Source organism: Manis pentadactyla, chromosome 2 (assembly GCF_030020395.1).
Source record: "Manis pentadactyla isolate mManPen7 chromosome 2, mManPen7.hap1, whole genome shotgun sequence".
Lineage (NCBI taxonomy): Eukaryota > Metazoa > Chordata > Mammalia > Pholidota > Manidae > Manis > Manis pentadactyla.
In genome coordinates this window covers 172,117,639-172,132,519 of record NC_080020.1, presented here as the reverse complement: position 1 = coordinate 172,132,519, position 14,881 = coordinate 172,117,639, and the positions used below count along the sequence as shown (strand labels likewise).

The following is a 14,881-nucleotide window of genomic DNA, read 5'->3' as shown; positions in this document are numbered from 1 at the left end:
TGGGGGAGAGGGGTGCTGATCCCCAGAGCAGACAGCCTCCAACGGCTTCAAATTCCTGACAAGGCAACACCTCAGACATCAGGTGGGGAGGAGGGAAAGGGGAAAAACAGGGAAAGAATGGTCATTCCCACCCTGACCACAGCAATCCACACACCTGTACTTTCCCTCTTGACAACTAGATTTTCTTAAAGCGTCTTTGATGATAACATAACCATCCAGAGACTGGGCCAGTGGTAAAGGCCTCAGAGTCCAGTGGCCTGTCTCTGATCACAGGTCACCTTTTGGCTGTGGTGGGAGCCTGAATCCTCCTGTAATATTGACCTTGGAAGGTAGTTGTGAGGTTCAGTGCAATATAGGCATGGAAAGCCCCTAACCCAGGATCTGGCTCCTAACCCAGGTGCTACTGTTCTAATCAACCGCTAGGAGCCCACAGGAGCACCTTCCCTGGAAAGAGGATGTTCCAAAGAGACCAGCCATCCTTCTTCCTCTGTTCCCTGGCCCCTGGCCAGACTGGATCTTCCTCTGCACCCCTGCCTTCTCTGCCAGGGCACTAGTTCACAGTGCTGTGTTGGCTGGTCCTCTTGTCTGTCCTCCCATTCAGGCTGTGAGCATACTGATAGGCAGGACGTAACTTCCACACGAGGGCACTCATTCACTCATTCATCACTTACTAAGTGCCTCCTGTGTGCCAGGGAGTCACTAAGAGGCAAATAAGTGAGTAAAGTCTGGGGATGACCTGTAGACGCACCTAGATCGTCCAATCAATATTCCCAAGAAATGTGTCAGTCCTGGCTGTTGATCTGCTGGGTCACATGCTGGATTTTATGTCAAACAGAACTTGCCAATCTCTCCTTCTCCCCTCCTCCTCCCTCACTTTCTCTCTCCCTCTCTAAATCTAGAAAAACTTGGTAATTAATTAGCAATTCATACAGACTTGTGCATGCTCTAAAGATTATGTTCAAAAGCCCAGACTTGGGAGGAGGCATCTGTACAGTTCATCAGCCAGGGCTTTGAAAATAAAACAAAACCACCACCCGTACCACTGAGCACAGCTTTGTTTGTGACTGGTTTCTTTGCTTACTGGTGACACTTTTCCTCTCCTGGCCCTGAGTGCTGGTCCCACCACCCCAGGAGGAAACCGGTCAACAGACAGGAGGCAGAGCCACTAGTCAAAGAGTTCAGCATACCTGACCTTTAAAGGCCCATTCCACTGTCTCCCAATAGGAACAGACTCCTGGGCTGCTGAAAAGGCAGTTACCTCCCCGGGCTGTCTCCAGTTCCTCTAGTCACTATACACCTATATACCAGTCACTATATGCCAGACCCTTCCTTTGCTCCATAGTATGTACATACAGTTTCTTGTCTGCAACACCCATGATCCCTGTCCCCCTGAGTCAGAAAGCTCCCATTTCTCCATGAAGACCCAGCTCCGACATCCTCTTCTCCATGAAGCCTTTCCTGACTCCTGTAGCAGAGACAGTGACTAGCTCCCTTCAGCCTCTCGTACTCTGCTCACATCTCTCTTATTCCGATTACACACTCTGATGACCTGTTCATGTGTCCATCACACATCACAGACTATGACTTTGATGATAAGTCCATGCACGTCTCCTCCACGTCTGTGTCTCTGGCACCCAGCACAGAGCTACTTACCCCACATGTATTCCAAACCCACCCCTAACAACTCAAGATCTTATCACCAGTCTAGTTACCCCTCATAGCACCAAACAGCAACTCCCATGGAGTCCAGCAACAGAGTACATTTCACAGGGAATGTAGAGCAAGACCTGATGGGGATGAGTGTCCTTCCCCAGAACCAGACTCATAGCAGGAACCAGCTTCATTAGGAACCTGCCTGTTGGCCTATGATGCTAGCCAAGCTGGCAGCCAAGGGGTGATGATATCAACTGGAAAACCTGAAAATCTGTCTTGGGGCCTGACATTCCCATCCTGGGCTGGTTAATCTTCTGTATTGGGCCTTAAAAGCCTCTGAAAATGCACGTGATGCCCTAACATCTTGCATCTGACTATTACTCCAGTCATTAGCACCTGAGGATATCTGTCTCTCAGATCAGCCAGCTGGTGACCGAGGGGAGGGGATAATGCCAGGATACAAGAAGAGTCTGGGGTCTGGGGAGGGAAGACATTGCTATGGGGGTGCTGAGGGGTCTCTGACGTGTTGATGGACAAGGAAGTCCTCACCCTGCTCCATCCTCAAAAACAGACTTGCTAGAGTATTTTTGCAGCCCTAACAAACTGCAACACCAGGTAACCTCATCCCCTTGGAGTTTTGGAGACAACCAGCCAAGACAAGCAAACTCAGGGATCACATCTGTGCAGGTCTGCTGTGGAGGAAGCCAGAGTACACAAATGTGCAGGAGTCTGGCCCACAGAGCAAAACGGCCAAGGGACCAGCAAAGAGGGGGCTCACTTTCAAAGGCAGTGCTGCATCCAGGAAAACAAAAGGTTCCAAGTTGGTGAAGTGATCAGCTGTAACCTGGTATCTGGTATCACACATAATTCACACAGGGGTCAATGACTGGTTCCAAAGCTGTTCCTCCAAAACCCCATATGGGTCATTAAATTCTCTTAATGAATTTTACTTGTAATATATAAATGTTCCTCATTATACTTAGAGAGAAAGCACACTCTGCACCTGATCAAGTATAAGGTGGGAGACACATGCCGTCACCGATCTATCCCAAAGGCACTGATTAATTTCACCAACATTTATGTGCTAAGTGTACACTGCAAAGGGCACATGCTTGGAAAGGACAACTCTGGAGTCCAGCAGGTCCTGATCCCAAGCACCTCTCTCCTCCAGGCAGGTGTGTGGACTCCACAGGCCCATTCCCAAAGAGTTAATGCTATTCTGACCCTGATCGGGCTTACCTAAGGCTCCATTTAGCATCAAGTTCATTGGTGCTGACGTGGTACTATGATAGGGGACTGACCCTAATGTCCTATCCCTCTGAGGCTGGGTTCTGGGCAAGAAGGAGAAGAAAAGAAGAATTTAAAACTCGAAATAACATTGTAAAAATAATGGCATAGTCTTAGATCACAAGTGTGGTACAAGCTGAAAACTCAACGGACTTCAGCTTTTATTAAAACACACAATAAACCTCAGCACATGTTTACTGAGCACTTAATGTATGTGAAACGTTGGGCTAAGCCCTTCACCTTCAGAGTGTGAAGACTGTGTGTTCTGTAGTCTGATGTCTGTGTGAATCCTTCCTACCAGTCATTAGCTGTGTGACTTTGGGTAAACTGCTTAGCCTCTCTGTGGTATTTCTTTGTCTGGAAAATAAGGTAATACCAGTACTAACTTCAGAGGGTTACTATGAAGATTAAATGAGTAAAAACACAACATGCTAAACCCGAACCATGTCCTGGCAGAGAGTAGGCAATCAGTATTAAGATGAACAATTATTATCCCATTAGTTAGTCATACTAGTCTACAGAGACAGCAGACTATTTCTTCCTATTTTACCAGTTAAGGCTTTGAGAGACTGTCAACTTGCTCAAGGTCACACAGTTAATAAGCGGCAGAGCTGGGATTTGAACGTGGGTAGCCTGACTCCAAAGCCCACAAGTTTAACCACCAGTAAAGCTGTGCTGGGTTCTAGGTTTATAGAGACCAGTTGCAGGGATGAACAAGCCATCAGTACACAGTGCAGTAAACACTACAGGAGCGATACAGTGAAAGCAAAAGAAGGGGCAGGAGCCAGGTAGCAGAGAGCAATAGAACTGTCTGCAGGAACGGAAAAATGCTTCAACTAGCAGGGGACGTAAGCTCTGGTCTCAAAGAATGATGAAGAATTTGCCAGCCAAGGAAGAAGGGGCATACCAAAAAGCCAGGAAGCAGAATATCAAAAGAATAGTGAGTTGAGTGGCATGGCAGGCACGTAAAGGAAACAGCATAAAGTGAGGCTGGGAAGGTAAGTTGAGGCCAGCAGGAACAGCTACGTGTGCCGTCAGAGGTTAGACTGTATTCTGTAAGATGGTGATTCTCAACCTTTAATACGCATGGGATTTACCTTTGGAGCTTATAAAATGTGTGCGGTTCCCCATCCCATCTGTTAGCGCTGGAGGGCAAACAGAGTACTGAGGCAGTGGGTAGCATGGACAGCTAAGGTTTTAACAAAAGAATTCTGGTACTGGAGATTTGGGCTGATGGGAGATTTGGGAGATTTGGGAGATTGGCTTCAAAACAGAGGCTGATGTTATTTGCCAAACTAGAGCATGTAAGAGGACGAGAACTATGAATAATAGCAGTCTTCCTGAACTGACACATTCTATCAGTTTCTCACTCTCAGCACTATGAACATTTGGGGCCAGATAGTCCTTTGTTGGGCAGTTGTCCTGTGCATCAGGGATATTGATCTGCATCCCTGGCCTCTGCCCACTGGAAGAATAGCACCCTCCCCACTTACATGTTAACAGACAAAAACGTTTCTAGACATCACCAGACGTCACTTGGGAGGCAAAATCGGAAAGCCTGGTGGAAAACCACTGCTTGAAATCCTCCCATCCCTACTTTACAAATGAGGAAATCAAAGGTACAGAAAGGCCTCAGCCAGGATTCACCCACAGGTGGTTCGGCCACAGGGCCTGGGCTCTTAGCCATCAAGCTGAACTGCCTTTCTGGGAGGAAGGCTGGAGCCAACCTTTCAGGGCAGAATTATGAATTTAGTGACAGACTGGATGAGGGGGAGAGGATGAGAGTGAAGTTCAAAGGTGAAACCTCAGTGCTTGCAACTGAACTGAGGATAGTAGTGACTAAAACACATCATTTGTATTTCAAAGGAAGCAAGATGTATTTGTTCCAAAAGGGAAAAGCCTGCACCCCCGGGGTAAGAGCCAGCAGGGGGCGGTACGGTCCTGCTGAGTCTGGATCGAGGAATCCTGACAGCTGGAGTGGGCTGTGTGGTACAAAACAGCCAGTACACGAATCCGTCCAGGGTGCACTACTGAACCTCTTTGCAGCTCATTTCACCCATTTGTAAAATAGGGATAGGAGTCCCCTAACTCAGAGGCTCGATGTGAGAACTCAGGCAGTTAGTAGGAGCAAAATGGCAAGCTAGCACGGTGAGCTGACCCCACCCCTACCTCCAAGACATTCTTATTACCTCCACGCCCTATCATCATCCCTTGTCAAGCACACCCCTCCGCTCCATACCTCTCGCCCCCGCCCTCATTGGTCACCCCCCACCTGTGGCAGGGAGCTGACTGCGCACCTCTCCACCAGCGGAGCGTCCCGCTGCGGCTTTAGGGGGAGCCCACAGCTTTTTCACTGTCCAATCCACTCTGACTTCTGGGTTTTGGGTGTCGCTGACCGAGCGCTCCGAAAGCAACCAGGTAAATGAGCTCTACATGTGCCGCAGAAAGTTCAGGCAGGTTCCCACCCAGCAGACGCCAGTCACTGCCGCGGGCCTGCCGCTCAGCCGCTGCTCCCCGGGACGGAGGAGAGAGGCCCCGAGATGTGGAAAGGACCCGCTCTCTGAAGCCAGGCTGCAGAGGCAAGAGCTGAGAGTTTGGGAATCTAGAAAAAGAAGTGGGAGGCATGGGAAACGATATAAAAGTAGGAAGAAGGGAAGGCAAAAAAAGAAAGGGCTGGGTGGCAGAGTTCCCTGGGGGAGCCAGCCTACGACACCTGGGCAGAGGACTGGGTACAAAGCCTCGGCTTCAGGTCAGAAGTGCTCGGGGTGCGCTGGAAGAGAGGCGCTCGTGGGAGGCCGGGGCCCGCTGGGGATGTCTGGCGCCCCTGCGCCCCGGGGCGCGCTCTCGGGCGCCGCTTACCTTCAAGGCGCCGCCGGCGCGCACTTCCGGGGGCTGTGCTCAGGGCGCGCGGGGCCGAGCCCGGGAATCCGGAGCCGATCACCGCGCGGAGAATGCGACAAAGCGGTGGTCCGGGCTGGAACCAGCACTGGCACCTCCGGAAGAAAGCCCAACGGAGCAGCTGCCGGGACTGGCGCGGGGCGTGGGGCGCGGGGTCCCGGCCTCGGCGCTCACGTGCGGCCGCGCCGAGCCCCGCAGACGCTGGAGGAGCCCGAGTCAGTGGGAGGAAAAGGTTGTCTCATTTCCTTCAGTCTCCCCCTCCTCCTCTCCCCCGGCTCCGGACCTGCCCTCCCTCTCCCCCGCCCCCTTCCCCTAGCCCGCGGCCCCTGCGGGCGCTGGGAAGACGCGAAGCCTGAAAGGCTGCGGCGCGCGGCGCCTCCCTCCGCTGCAAGTTAGTTGGCGCTCCTCACTGCCTGCCTGCCTTCCCACGCTTCCGACCGTCTCCAGGGCCGCGGAAGGTTCCCCATCGGCCGTCCCCACCCTGTCTCGGAGCTTTAGCCTTTCCCCCTGCTGGGACGAGCCCAGATTTGAAAGCAGACCTCCAAGCTCCTGCCAACATCCATCCTCTCATTCCAGTCCCGTCGCCTGCTCTGAGTCCGTCTTAGCCCACCCAATGCAGACAGGAAATAAATACTTTGTTAAATCTGATCAGCTTTTCTTTTCCCAGTGGGAGTTTAAAGCTTGATGCATAATCTCGAAAGAATGTTCATTTTGATTGGAAGGAGTGGGATTGAAGTTATTGGCCTGCTTATTCAGAGTTTGGGTTTTGTTTGTTAAATTAAACAATTATTTATTGAAAGCCCACTGGGCTGGACGCTGGAAACACACGCACAAAACAGAGGGCGTGTTGTTGCTAGACAATCATCATAGGTGACTAGTGCAGGCCGAGAGGAGGTCCAGGGATGCTGTGCTCTCTTAAGAGATATGCCAACGACTGCAGGAGCTTTCTACCTAGTAAAAACAGCATGGGCAGAGGCAAGAAGGAATGAGAATGCCCTATCAGGAGGCAGCCTAGCAGAGCGCCCAGCCAGGATGGGGAGTGGTGGGCAGCAACAGTCTTAAGCAAGGCTGGGTGCTGCAGGAAGCAGCGGGATGGAACTGACAGGACCTCGTGACCAAGAGTTGATGGGGTGCAGATGAGGAAAGGATGAAGGGAAGTGGTAACTTCCAGGCCTCTGGCTGGAGTAACCACTGGCGGAAAGATAACCAGAATCCCAGGACACCTTCTGGAACTATCACTTCACATCAGGTTTGGGAACTGGAGTAGTAACATCAGCTGGGAGCTAGTTAGAAATAGGGACTTCCCAGTCCCACTTAACCTACTGAGTGAGAGTCAGCATTCTATCGAGATCCCCAGGTGATGAAATGTGCTTTAGAATTTTGGAAGCACTGCTCTCTAGGTCACTGACTGTATATTAGAGGAACAGTATATTAGACTGTGAGTCCAACTGTATATGAGAAACACCTGAAGAGCTTTAAAAACCAATATGAGACCCCTATTCCACCCCTGCAAATGCTTATTTAATTGGTCTGAGGTGGGGCTTCAACATCAGTATTTATGGAAGGCTTTGCAGATGATCTGATCCAGTCAGAGTTGAGAACCAGTATTCTAGACTTTCCCAAGAGCTACTTCATTTGATCTTGAAATGCCTCTTCAGAAAGGTGAAGAACACCTATGTGTAGATGTAAATGTGAAGACTAGGTATCTCATTCTCATAGAGAGGAAACTGGTTTGCTGGAAAAGGCCTTTGTTTCCCTAATTAATCAGGGAACCAGATTCCAGCGTCAGCTGTCCACTAAATTACAATCTGAATTTGGGTGAGTACTCCCCTCTGAAACTTCAATTTCCTTATCTGTAAAATACACACCTGACTAATACCAGATTCCACACCCTGGCATGTGAGGTACTGTGGTCAGAGCTCCTGCTAACTCTCCAGCTTCAACAGGAAGCAGATGGGGAGAGAGTGTGGAGAGGAGCTTTTTGCTAGCATAATACTTTGTGTCCTGTGCTGTGCACAGCCATGCAAGAACACCAGAGATCAGAGGATTGTGTGCCGAGCACAAGACTACCCACATAATTGGCCCTCAGTAAATATGTATATATGAATAAATAAATGAATAGAGCACAGATGCCAAGAGGTGGCATAGAATTTCCCTAGACCGGCACTAATTCAGAGCCTATTCATTTGTTCCCTAAACAGGAGCAAGGACATTTGGAAGCACTCTGATGCATAAACCTAGCTTTGGATTTAAAACTACTGATTGAGAGCTGCTAACATTTGTCAAATGCATAGTACACACTAGGCACTGAGTTAAATGCTCTGCTTAGGACCACCTCATGTCATTATAACCAAGAAGATAACTGTTGAATCCCCGCACTCCAACTGATTTTGGGAATCACAGGTGTAGGGGGATGAGAGCTACTATCCAGGGCAGCCCATAGGTGGCCAGAGAGCCAGCCCTCCAGGGTTTCTTACAGGTTGTTCTCCAGAACATGCGTCTTTGCATAGAGACCAACCTTGAGGAAAGGGCTTTGGAGAGATGCTCCAGGGTCTTTTAGAAACATGATCCCAGAAGCTCTCTCAGGGGACCCAGAGGCTATGGCTAAGCCTCGGAAGGGGATTCCGCAAAGCTCTGGGCTTAGTCGCAGGCACATGTCTGTGAATGTGCATTCACGTGTACATGCTGCCCGCTGACGAGAGCATCTTAGACACCAAACCCTGTACAGTTCTTTTCACATATATTTCCTTCAGTCCTCACAGCATCCTGATGGGTTAAATACTCTTGTTCTCTTACTTTATGAGTGAGAAAACTGAAGCATCATGAAGTGAAAATCTGTTTGTTGCAGCAGCTCAAGTTTCTTAAGTAGGACACTTGACCACCACCATGGTCCACATCCACAACCATCTTTCCCCTCCCAGGACAGAGTCCTGATTTCATGTCCCAATCATTTGTATGGTCACACGTCATCAAAATTCTCCATGCCTCATTTTCCCAGCTGTAAAAAGAGTTGTCCTTGATCGCTTTTTTATTAAGGTACTGTGTGTGGCTTGACACTCCACAGCTTGAGAGGAGGTGAAAAGAGATAGTCCATAGACTGTTAAGAGAAATTGAAAGTATTGGGGTGATCTATTTCAAGATAAGAGGGTCTAGCACTTCACTAATAGCACAACTTAATAAAAGAGGGAATGGTCTATTCTCCATCTCTAAGGGAACACAGTTAAAGAAGAGCATTATATAGCAATGCAGACTTCAGGCCAGATGCTCAGTGGCTTCCTGGCAAAGCTGCTCCCCCTGGTGCCTTTAGGGTCTGCTGGGTGGAGGTGGATGGGAACCCAAGCCAGGGTTGAGATCCACAGGACAAGCTGGGTAGGGACAGAGGTAGGGGAGTCCATGTGGCTGGCATAGCATACAGCTCCAGTTACAGCCAGGGCTGGGGAGTCAGAAGAAGGAAAGTGTTTGTCCGGAGAAACCAGGATCTGAAGTAACCAAGCACCCCATGCCTAGGGCCAGGCCCAGGGTGTGAGCAGCCTCGCTGATGCAGACGCCAGCAGGCCTGCGCCTCCCTGCACAGCGTGCAGGACTCCACCACCCCACACACTGATGTCTGAGGCAACAGCACATCGAACTCATAGAAAGGGCCTTTCAGTTAGCACAAAGGAGATGTAGTAGTTTTAACCCTCTGTGATGGAGAGCTGTGACATTCCTTCAGCAACACAAATGTGATACCTGAACTTGCTAGGAGGATCCCTGTCACCTGAGCCCCTTCAGTCAGCTTCCATTTGACCAGGACCCCAGACACATTCCTGCTACTCCCACTTCCAAAACCCCCATCCAAGTTTGCATGACAGCAACTTGATGATTTTACAAAAAGCTCATGGTGACAAATTTTTACTGGTACTGGCTTTTGCTTCAAACAAAAATATGACCTCAGATTTTGATCACACCTATTTTATTGATAAGGAAACCAAAGTACAACACCCAAAGGCAGACAACAAAGTAAGGCAGAGCTGCCAGCTGAAACAAGGTGAGGCCTTTAGACCCCTTGTGTGCTTCAGTGACATATATCCAGATAGGTCCTCCCCCCAGATCATCTGGCCCTGTGCAGCCTGTTTGTCAACCAGTGCAGTTCAGTTTAAGTGTCATATCCTGGAAACCACCTGCCCTTCACAAGGAATTGTCCTAGACACAATAGGCAACCCTCATCTTACACACAGCCTTTTCTTGGAGAGTTTTGAAATAACAAGCTGAGCTCCAAACCAGACCAACTGAATCAGAATCACTGGGGATGGGGCTTTTTTATTAAAAAAGAGATCTCTATAGGCAATTAAAATGTGCAGTCAGGACTGAGAACCACTTCTTAATGCTGACGAAACCTAGGTCCTAACAGATGAGGAATTTACAAACCAACAGGGAGCTCAGCCTAGTAGTGGATGGTTTCCAAGAGTCATCAGTAAAAAGAAAACATCAAAATCACTCCCCTGCCCACAGCATGTTAAGACAATGCCAAACTAATAAAAATGTCCCTAGATTTATCTCAGCCTTGAGTAAGTGAGGTCATCCCCACATGGTCAAGGGTAGGAAATCTGGTTTCATCCCAAGGAAGTACAAATGATTGAAACCAGAATTCTTGCCCCTTCTCCTATGGCACTGCTATTTACGAGAAGTCTTCAAACGTCCAGCACTTATGAATTCCAGAAGTAGTAAATGATCTCCAGGAGCGTTGGAGCAAGGCAGTCATGTAAACCAAATAATGAAAAACATAGGAAATTGCATCATGGCCCAATGAGAGGCTAATGGATGTGCAGACAGAGACACCAATGTGTCACCATTAATGATGTCACTTTAGAAAATCAGGAGGCCAAGAATTTTTTTTTAATGCTTTGCCCTACAGTCATTTCATATTTATTCATCTTAGCAAAAGTGAACCTGAAAAGAAAATGTGTACTTGTTTAAAATGTTTGTTTGAAGAAGTGGGACAATTTCCTTTCTTTTCTTCCCTCTTCTTTCCTTCCTCCTTCCCTCCCTCCCTCCCTCCCTTTCTTCCTTCCTTCCTTTCTTCCTTTTCTTTCTTTATTTCTTCTTTGTTTTTTTAACCCACTGTCTGATTTTGCCATTATATTCCCTGACAAAGCAATGGGATTTCTGTTAAGGCCCATGCGCAGCCATTAACCAGATGACATTTAAATTCATTCACTTCACAACAGCCTCTGAAATGAAACCAGCGATTTGATAGTATTAACTGCTAATACCTCTTAGACACCAGAGATGGAAGAATGCAGCACCACACGTTCACAGTCCAGCCTTTCACCAACATTTTATGAGGTCTAACGGATGCCTTCAATCACCAAATAAATCAATTCTGACGGGTATACCCCTTCTGAAGTTCCAGTTTCCAAGTTATAAAATCCATGTTCCCAGGTCTTCTCTTCCTGTTAGAAAGCAAAATTTTACTTGTACAGAGGAATATGAGAGGATACTTTGGGGACCAGTCAGTTGTTTCAATGCTCCCTGCATGTTCTAATCACTTCCCCCACCTTTCTTAAAATGTTATGTGCCCAAAAGGGAGGAGATAACAAGGAACAACCTTCAATGGAGCATGTCTCTATTCTATTGTGAAATGGAGGCTTATCTCTCATTGAATTATTTCTTCACCGACCCAGTCAGAAGAGCAGAAGGATCTAAATATTCTCAGCTCAACCACTTTATCTCACTCGGGGTAATAGAGTAGAAATCAAAATATTTCTCTAGCCAGTTGCTGCCCAATACAACATTACCTCTGATTAATGCAGGCCTTTAAGTGACAACCTATTCCCCAGCTAAACCACAAACATAGCATAAATTTTGCTTCTTTTTCCCCCTCCATTTTCCATAGGGAGCTTCTCACGCCCAGGCTGACACCTCCTTTACCTTTTTCATCTTGGCCAACAAGGTTAAATTAAGCATGAACGGAACTTTAATAAATTATCCTAATAAACACTCTTTCTAACCAAGAAGAAGCCACTGTAAAACTGAGAGGTTTCAATTATTAAAAAAATGAGACAATGGATATATGAAACATGCCTAGTGAAAGTGCTAATAGTTGTTCTTTAAGAAAATGCAAGTTAACTCATCCCACCAGCTCCTGGACTTGCCATGGGAATGAAGGAGATATCTAAGCTGGCCTGTGCATACAGTAAAACAACAAATTTGACTGAATCTATACTGTTGGAACTCAACCAAGAATTAGGAGAAGTGCAAACTGTAGCGCTCCAAAATCTTACAACTACAGACTATTTACTGCTAAAAGAACATAAGGGATGTGAACATTCCCCAGGAATGGGTTGTTTTAATTTGTCTGATTTCTCTCAGACTGTTCAAGTTCAGTTGGACAATATCCACCATATCATAGATAAGTTTTCACAAATGCCTAAGGTGCCTAACTGGTTTTCTTGGTTTCACTGGAGATGGCTGGTAATTACAGATATGCTTTGGTTATGTAACTATACTCCTATTATGTTAATGTGTGTGCGCAATTTAAGTAGTAGCTTAAAACCTATACATGCTGAAGTTACTCTACAAGAAGATAGGTCAAAGAAATAATCAATCTTCCCATGTTTTCTTCTGCCTACGACTTCTATAGCTTTTCTTCTTCCTTCCTAATTACAACCCTTAAATAGAATTCGTGCCTCATATCAAATTTACCGAGTATCATAATTCTTCCAAGTGGTAAAGATACCTCAAGACAAATGCTGGGCATAGAAGCTACAGGGCATAAATATGCAAAGAAATAAAAAGCGAACCATTTCAAACAATAAGGCTTCTCTCTCACTTACCAACTTTACATTTCCCTGTATGGCCCCGGAAGATCACTGGTTAGCCAGAGACGGGTAAGATTCCTCAAGGGAGGAACAACCTAAGACAGGCACAGTCACAGGGGGGCCATCAGGTGAGAAAATGGGGATCAACAGAGGTGAGGCTTAGAACCTCACCCCCCCTGTCCTGAGAGAAATCTTCTGCATACGTGGATGTTTTATTGCCCGTGTCTAGCTTGGATTAACACAGAGTCTACAGGCACACACCTGATCATCTACATTTGCTCTCTTACAACACTAAACTATGTTTTCTTCCTTTATCTTGTATCTACCTACCACTTCAGCATTTTATTAAAAATAATAATAATAAAGAGAGAAATGTGGTATCCACATATAAATCAAGTATAAAAACCAAATGAATATTCATATTTGAACTGACTGTTTATAGTTCATAATGCATGAGCAAAACTGAAAGTTTCTGTGATGACTGCCCTTGTACTGTTCACTATGTAACTTATTCATTATGTAAGAATTTGTTCTCCATGTAAGAACTTGTTTGTTATGCCTCAGAAGATTGGAGACTGACGAAAATTAGGCTTGGGGTGGATTAATGATTGTGCATTGAGCATTGACTCCCCTATACAGAATTTTATTGTTGTTAACAACCATTTGATCAATAAATATGAGAGATGCCCTCACAAAAAAAAAAAAAAAAAAAAGGGCCAGACTTCCAATGGTAACATAAATAAGTAACCGGGATGTAATGTATAGCATAAGGAATATAGTCAAGATATTGTAACAGCTTGGTAGGGTGATAGCTGGAACCTAGAATTATGTATATAAATGTTTTATCACTGTGTTGTACACTTGAAACTAATGTAACGTAATACTGTGCGTCAACTACCCTTCAATAAAAAATAATTATCTAAAAAAAAAAAGAAAATGCAAGTTAGATCCCTAGCCACAATATGATCCTGAAAAGCTGCTTATAAGATAAATATCTATGTCTATTTTTTAAATTAGGTATCATTGAAATACAATCTTATGTTGGTTTCAAATATACAACCCAGTGGTTCAACAGTTACCCATATTATTAAATCCTCACCCCCTCTAGTGTGGTTACTATCTATCAACATAGTAAGATATTACAGAATCATTGTCTATGTCTATTTTTATATTGGAAAATACCATGGACTTTCATTATAAAATTGAGATAACTGCATCAATAATTTTAGCCTTGTGGCCTATTAAAAATTATACTTCATACACAGCAAATTATTAAAATGCACATTTTTAGAGGAATAAGAAACACTAGAGTTCAAAGGGCAGTATAAAATTTAAAGTAGCTCAGCCTAATAGCTGAACTGAACAGAATCCTACCTCAGTGTTCCCTTACAATACTGCCTCAACTCTTCCAAATTCCTCAAAGATTTGTTTCCTGTACCTGTGAAAGATGTAAACTTGAGAAATTAATCAAGTGATTTGGTCTGAAGTGTAAATGGGCAAACACAGGACAGACGACGGAACATACCAAACTATTCATTTCCTTGAAGAGTGTGCACCAACCAGAATAGGTGCTTGAGAAGTCCAAACTCCTAGAAACCCCCCAATGCCTTCATTTAATGTGTTCTCTGATTCCCTTATTTCACGGTAGTAAGTTCGGGAGCATGGTGTCCTGAGGCATAGGTATGCTAGAGCTAATCAGACCAAATAGATGGCAATCTGTTCATTACCCCAGTGTCCAAATTGGAGAGACTTCCATTCCTAAACTGGTTATCTGAAGCCAGCAGTCAGTTAACCTCCCACTGGTGGAGTTTGGGATCTACTTTGGATGTGAATAAGCAATCTAAGACTATGGTGCTAACAGAAGAAGAGATAATAAAAGAAAGGCTGATTCACTTGCTGCACCAGAGTCCACACTAGGAATCCTTTAAATTAGCAAGTTAACAATTCATGTTTTTATAGTACGATCCATTTGACTTACTTTTAATGGTTTACTATACTTCTCAGAAGCATAGAGTGTATTTTTAATGAGGTATGCAGGCAGACAGAGCTTCCACATAACTATGTGACCTCAACCCCTCTGGGCACACGGGGAGTTTGCTCAGGTCAAGGAGGGCTTCTCTGTGTTTCAAGCCACTGCTTTTCAGACTTTTCTCCCTACTCTACTTTCTCTGCCTCTCTTTGATCTTCCCACTGCCTCCTTCCCCTCAACCTTGAACATGCCCTGAACCTGCCCCATCATTTAA

The 14,881-nt window shown here is 46.0% G+C and overlaps 2 protein-coding genes across 4 annotated transcripts in view; one reads left to right on the top strand and one right to left on the bottom strand.

The window, feature by feature from the left end:
- The window catches only part of EVA1A (eva-1 homolog A, regulator of programmed cell death), a 43,121-nt gene extending 37,114 nt beyond the window's left edge, over positions 1-6,007 (bottom strand). Inside the window, exon 1 of one of the 2 annotated variants that reach the window (XM_036906564.2) lies at positions 5,800-6,007. The gene's annotated coding sequence lies outside the window, so the exon portion shown is untranslated. Of the gene's footprint in view, positions 1-5,237; positions 5,377-5,799 lie in introns of those variants that run through there. The other variant, XM_036906573.2, reaches the window with a different exon arrangement.
- LOC118923091 (serine/arginine repetitive matrix protein 1-like) overlaps positions 1-14,881 on the top strand; it is a 123,915-nt gene that overhangs the window by 94,202 nt on the left and 14,832 nt on the right. Inside the window, exon 2 of one of the 2 annotated variants that reach the window (XM_057497057.1) lies at positions 11,714-11,939. The exons of the other annotated variant lie outside the window; for it this stretch is intronic. Within the exon in view, the coding sequence (XP_057353040.1) occupies positions 11,714-11,780 (67 nt within the window). The 3' untranslated portion in view covers positions 11,781-11,939. Of the gene's footprint in view, positions 1-11,713; positions 11,940-14,881 lie in introns of those variants that run through there. 2 annotated transcript variants of the gene reach the window in all.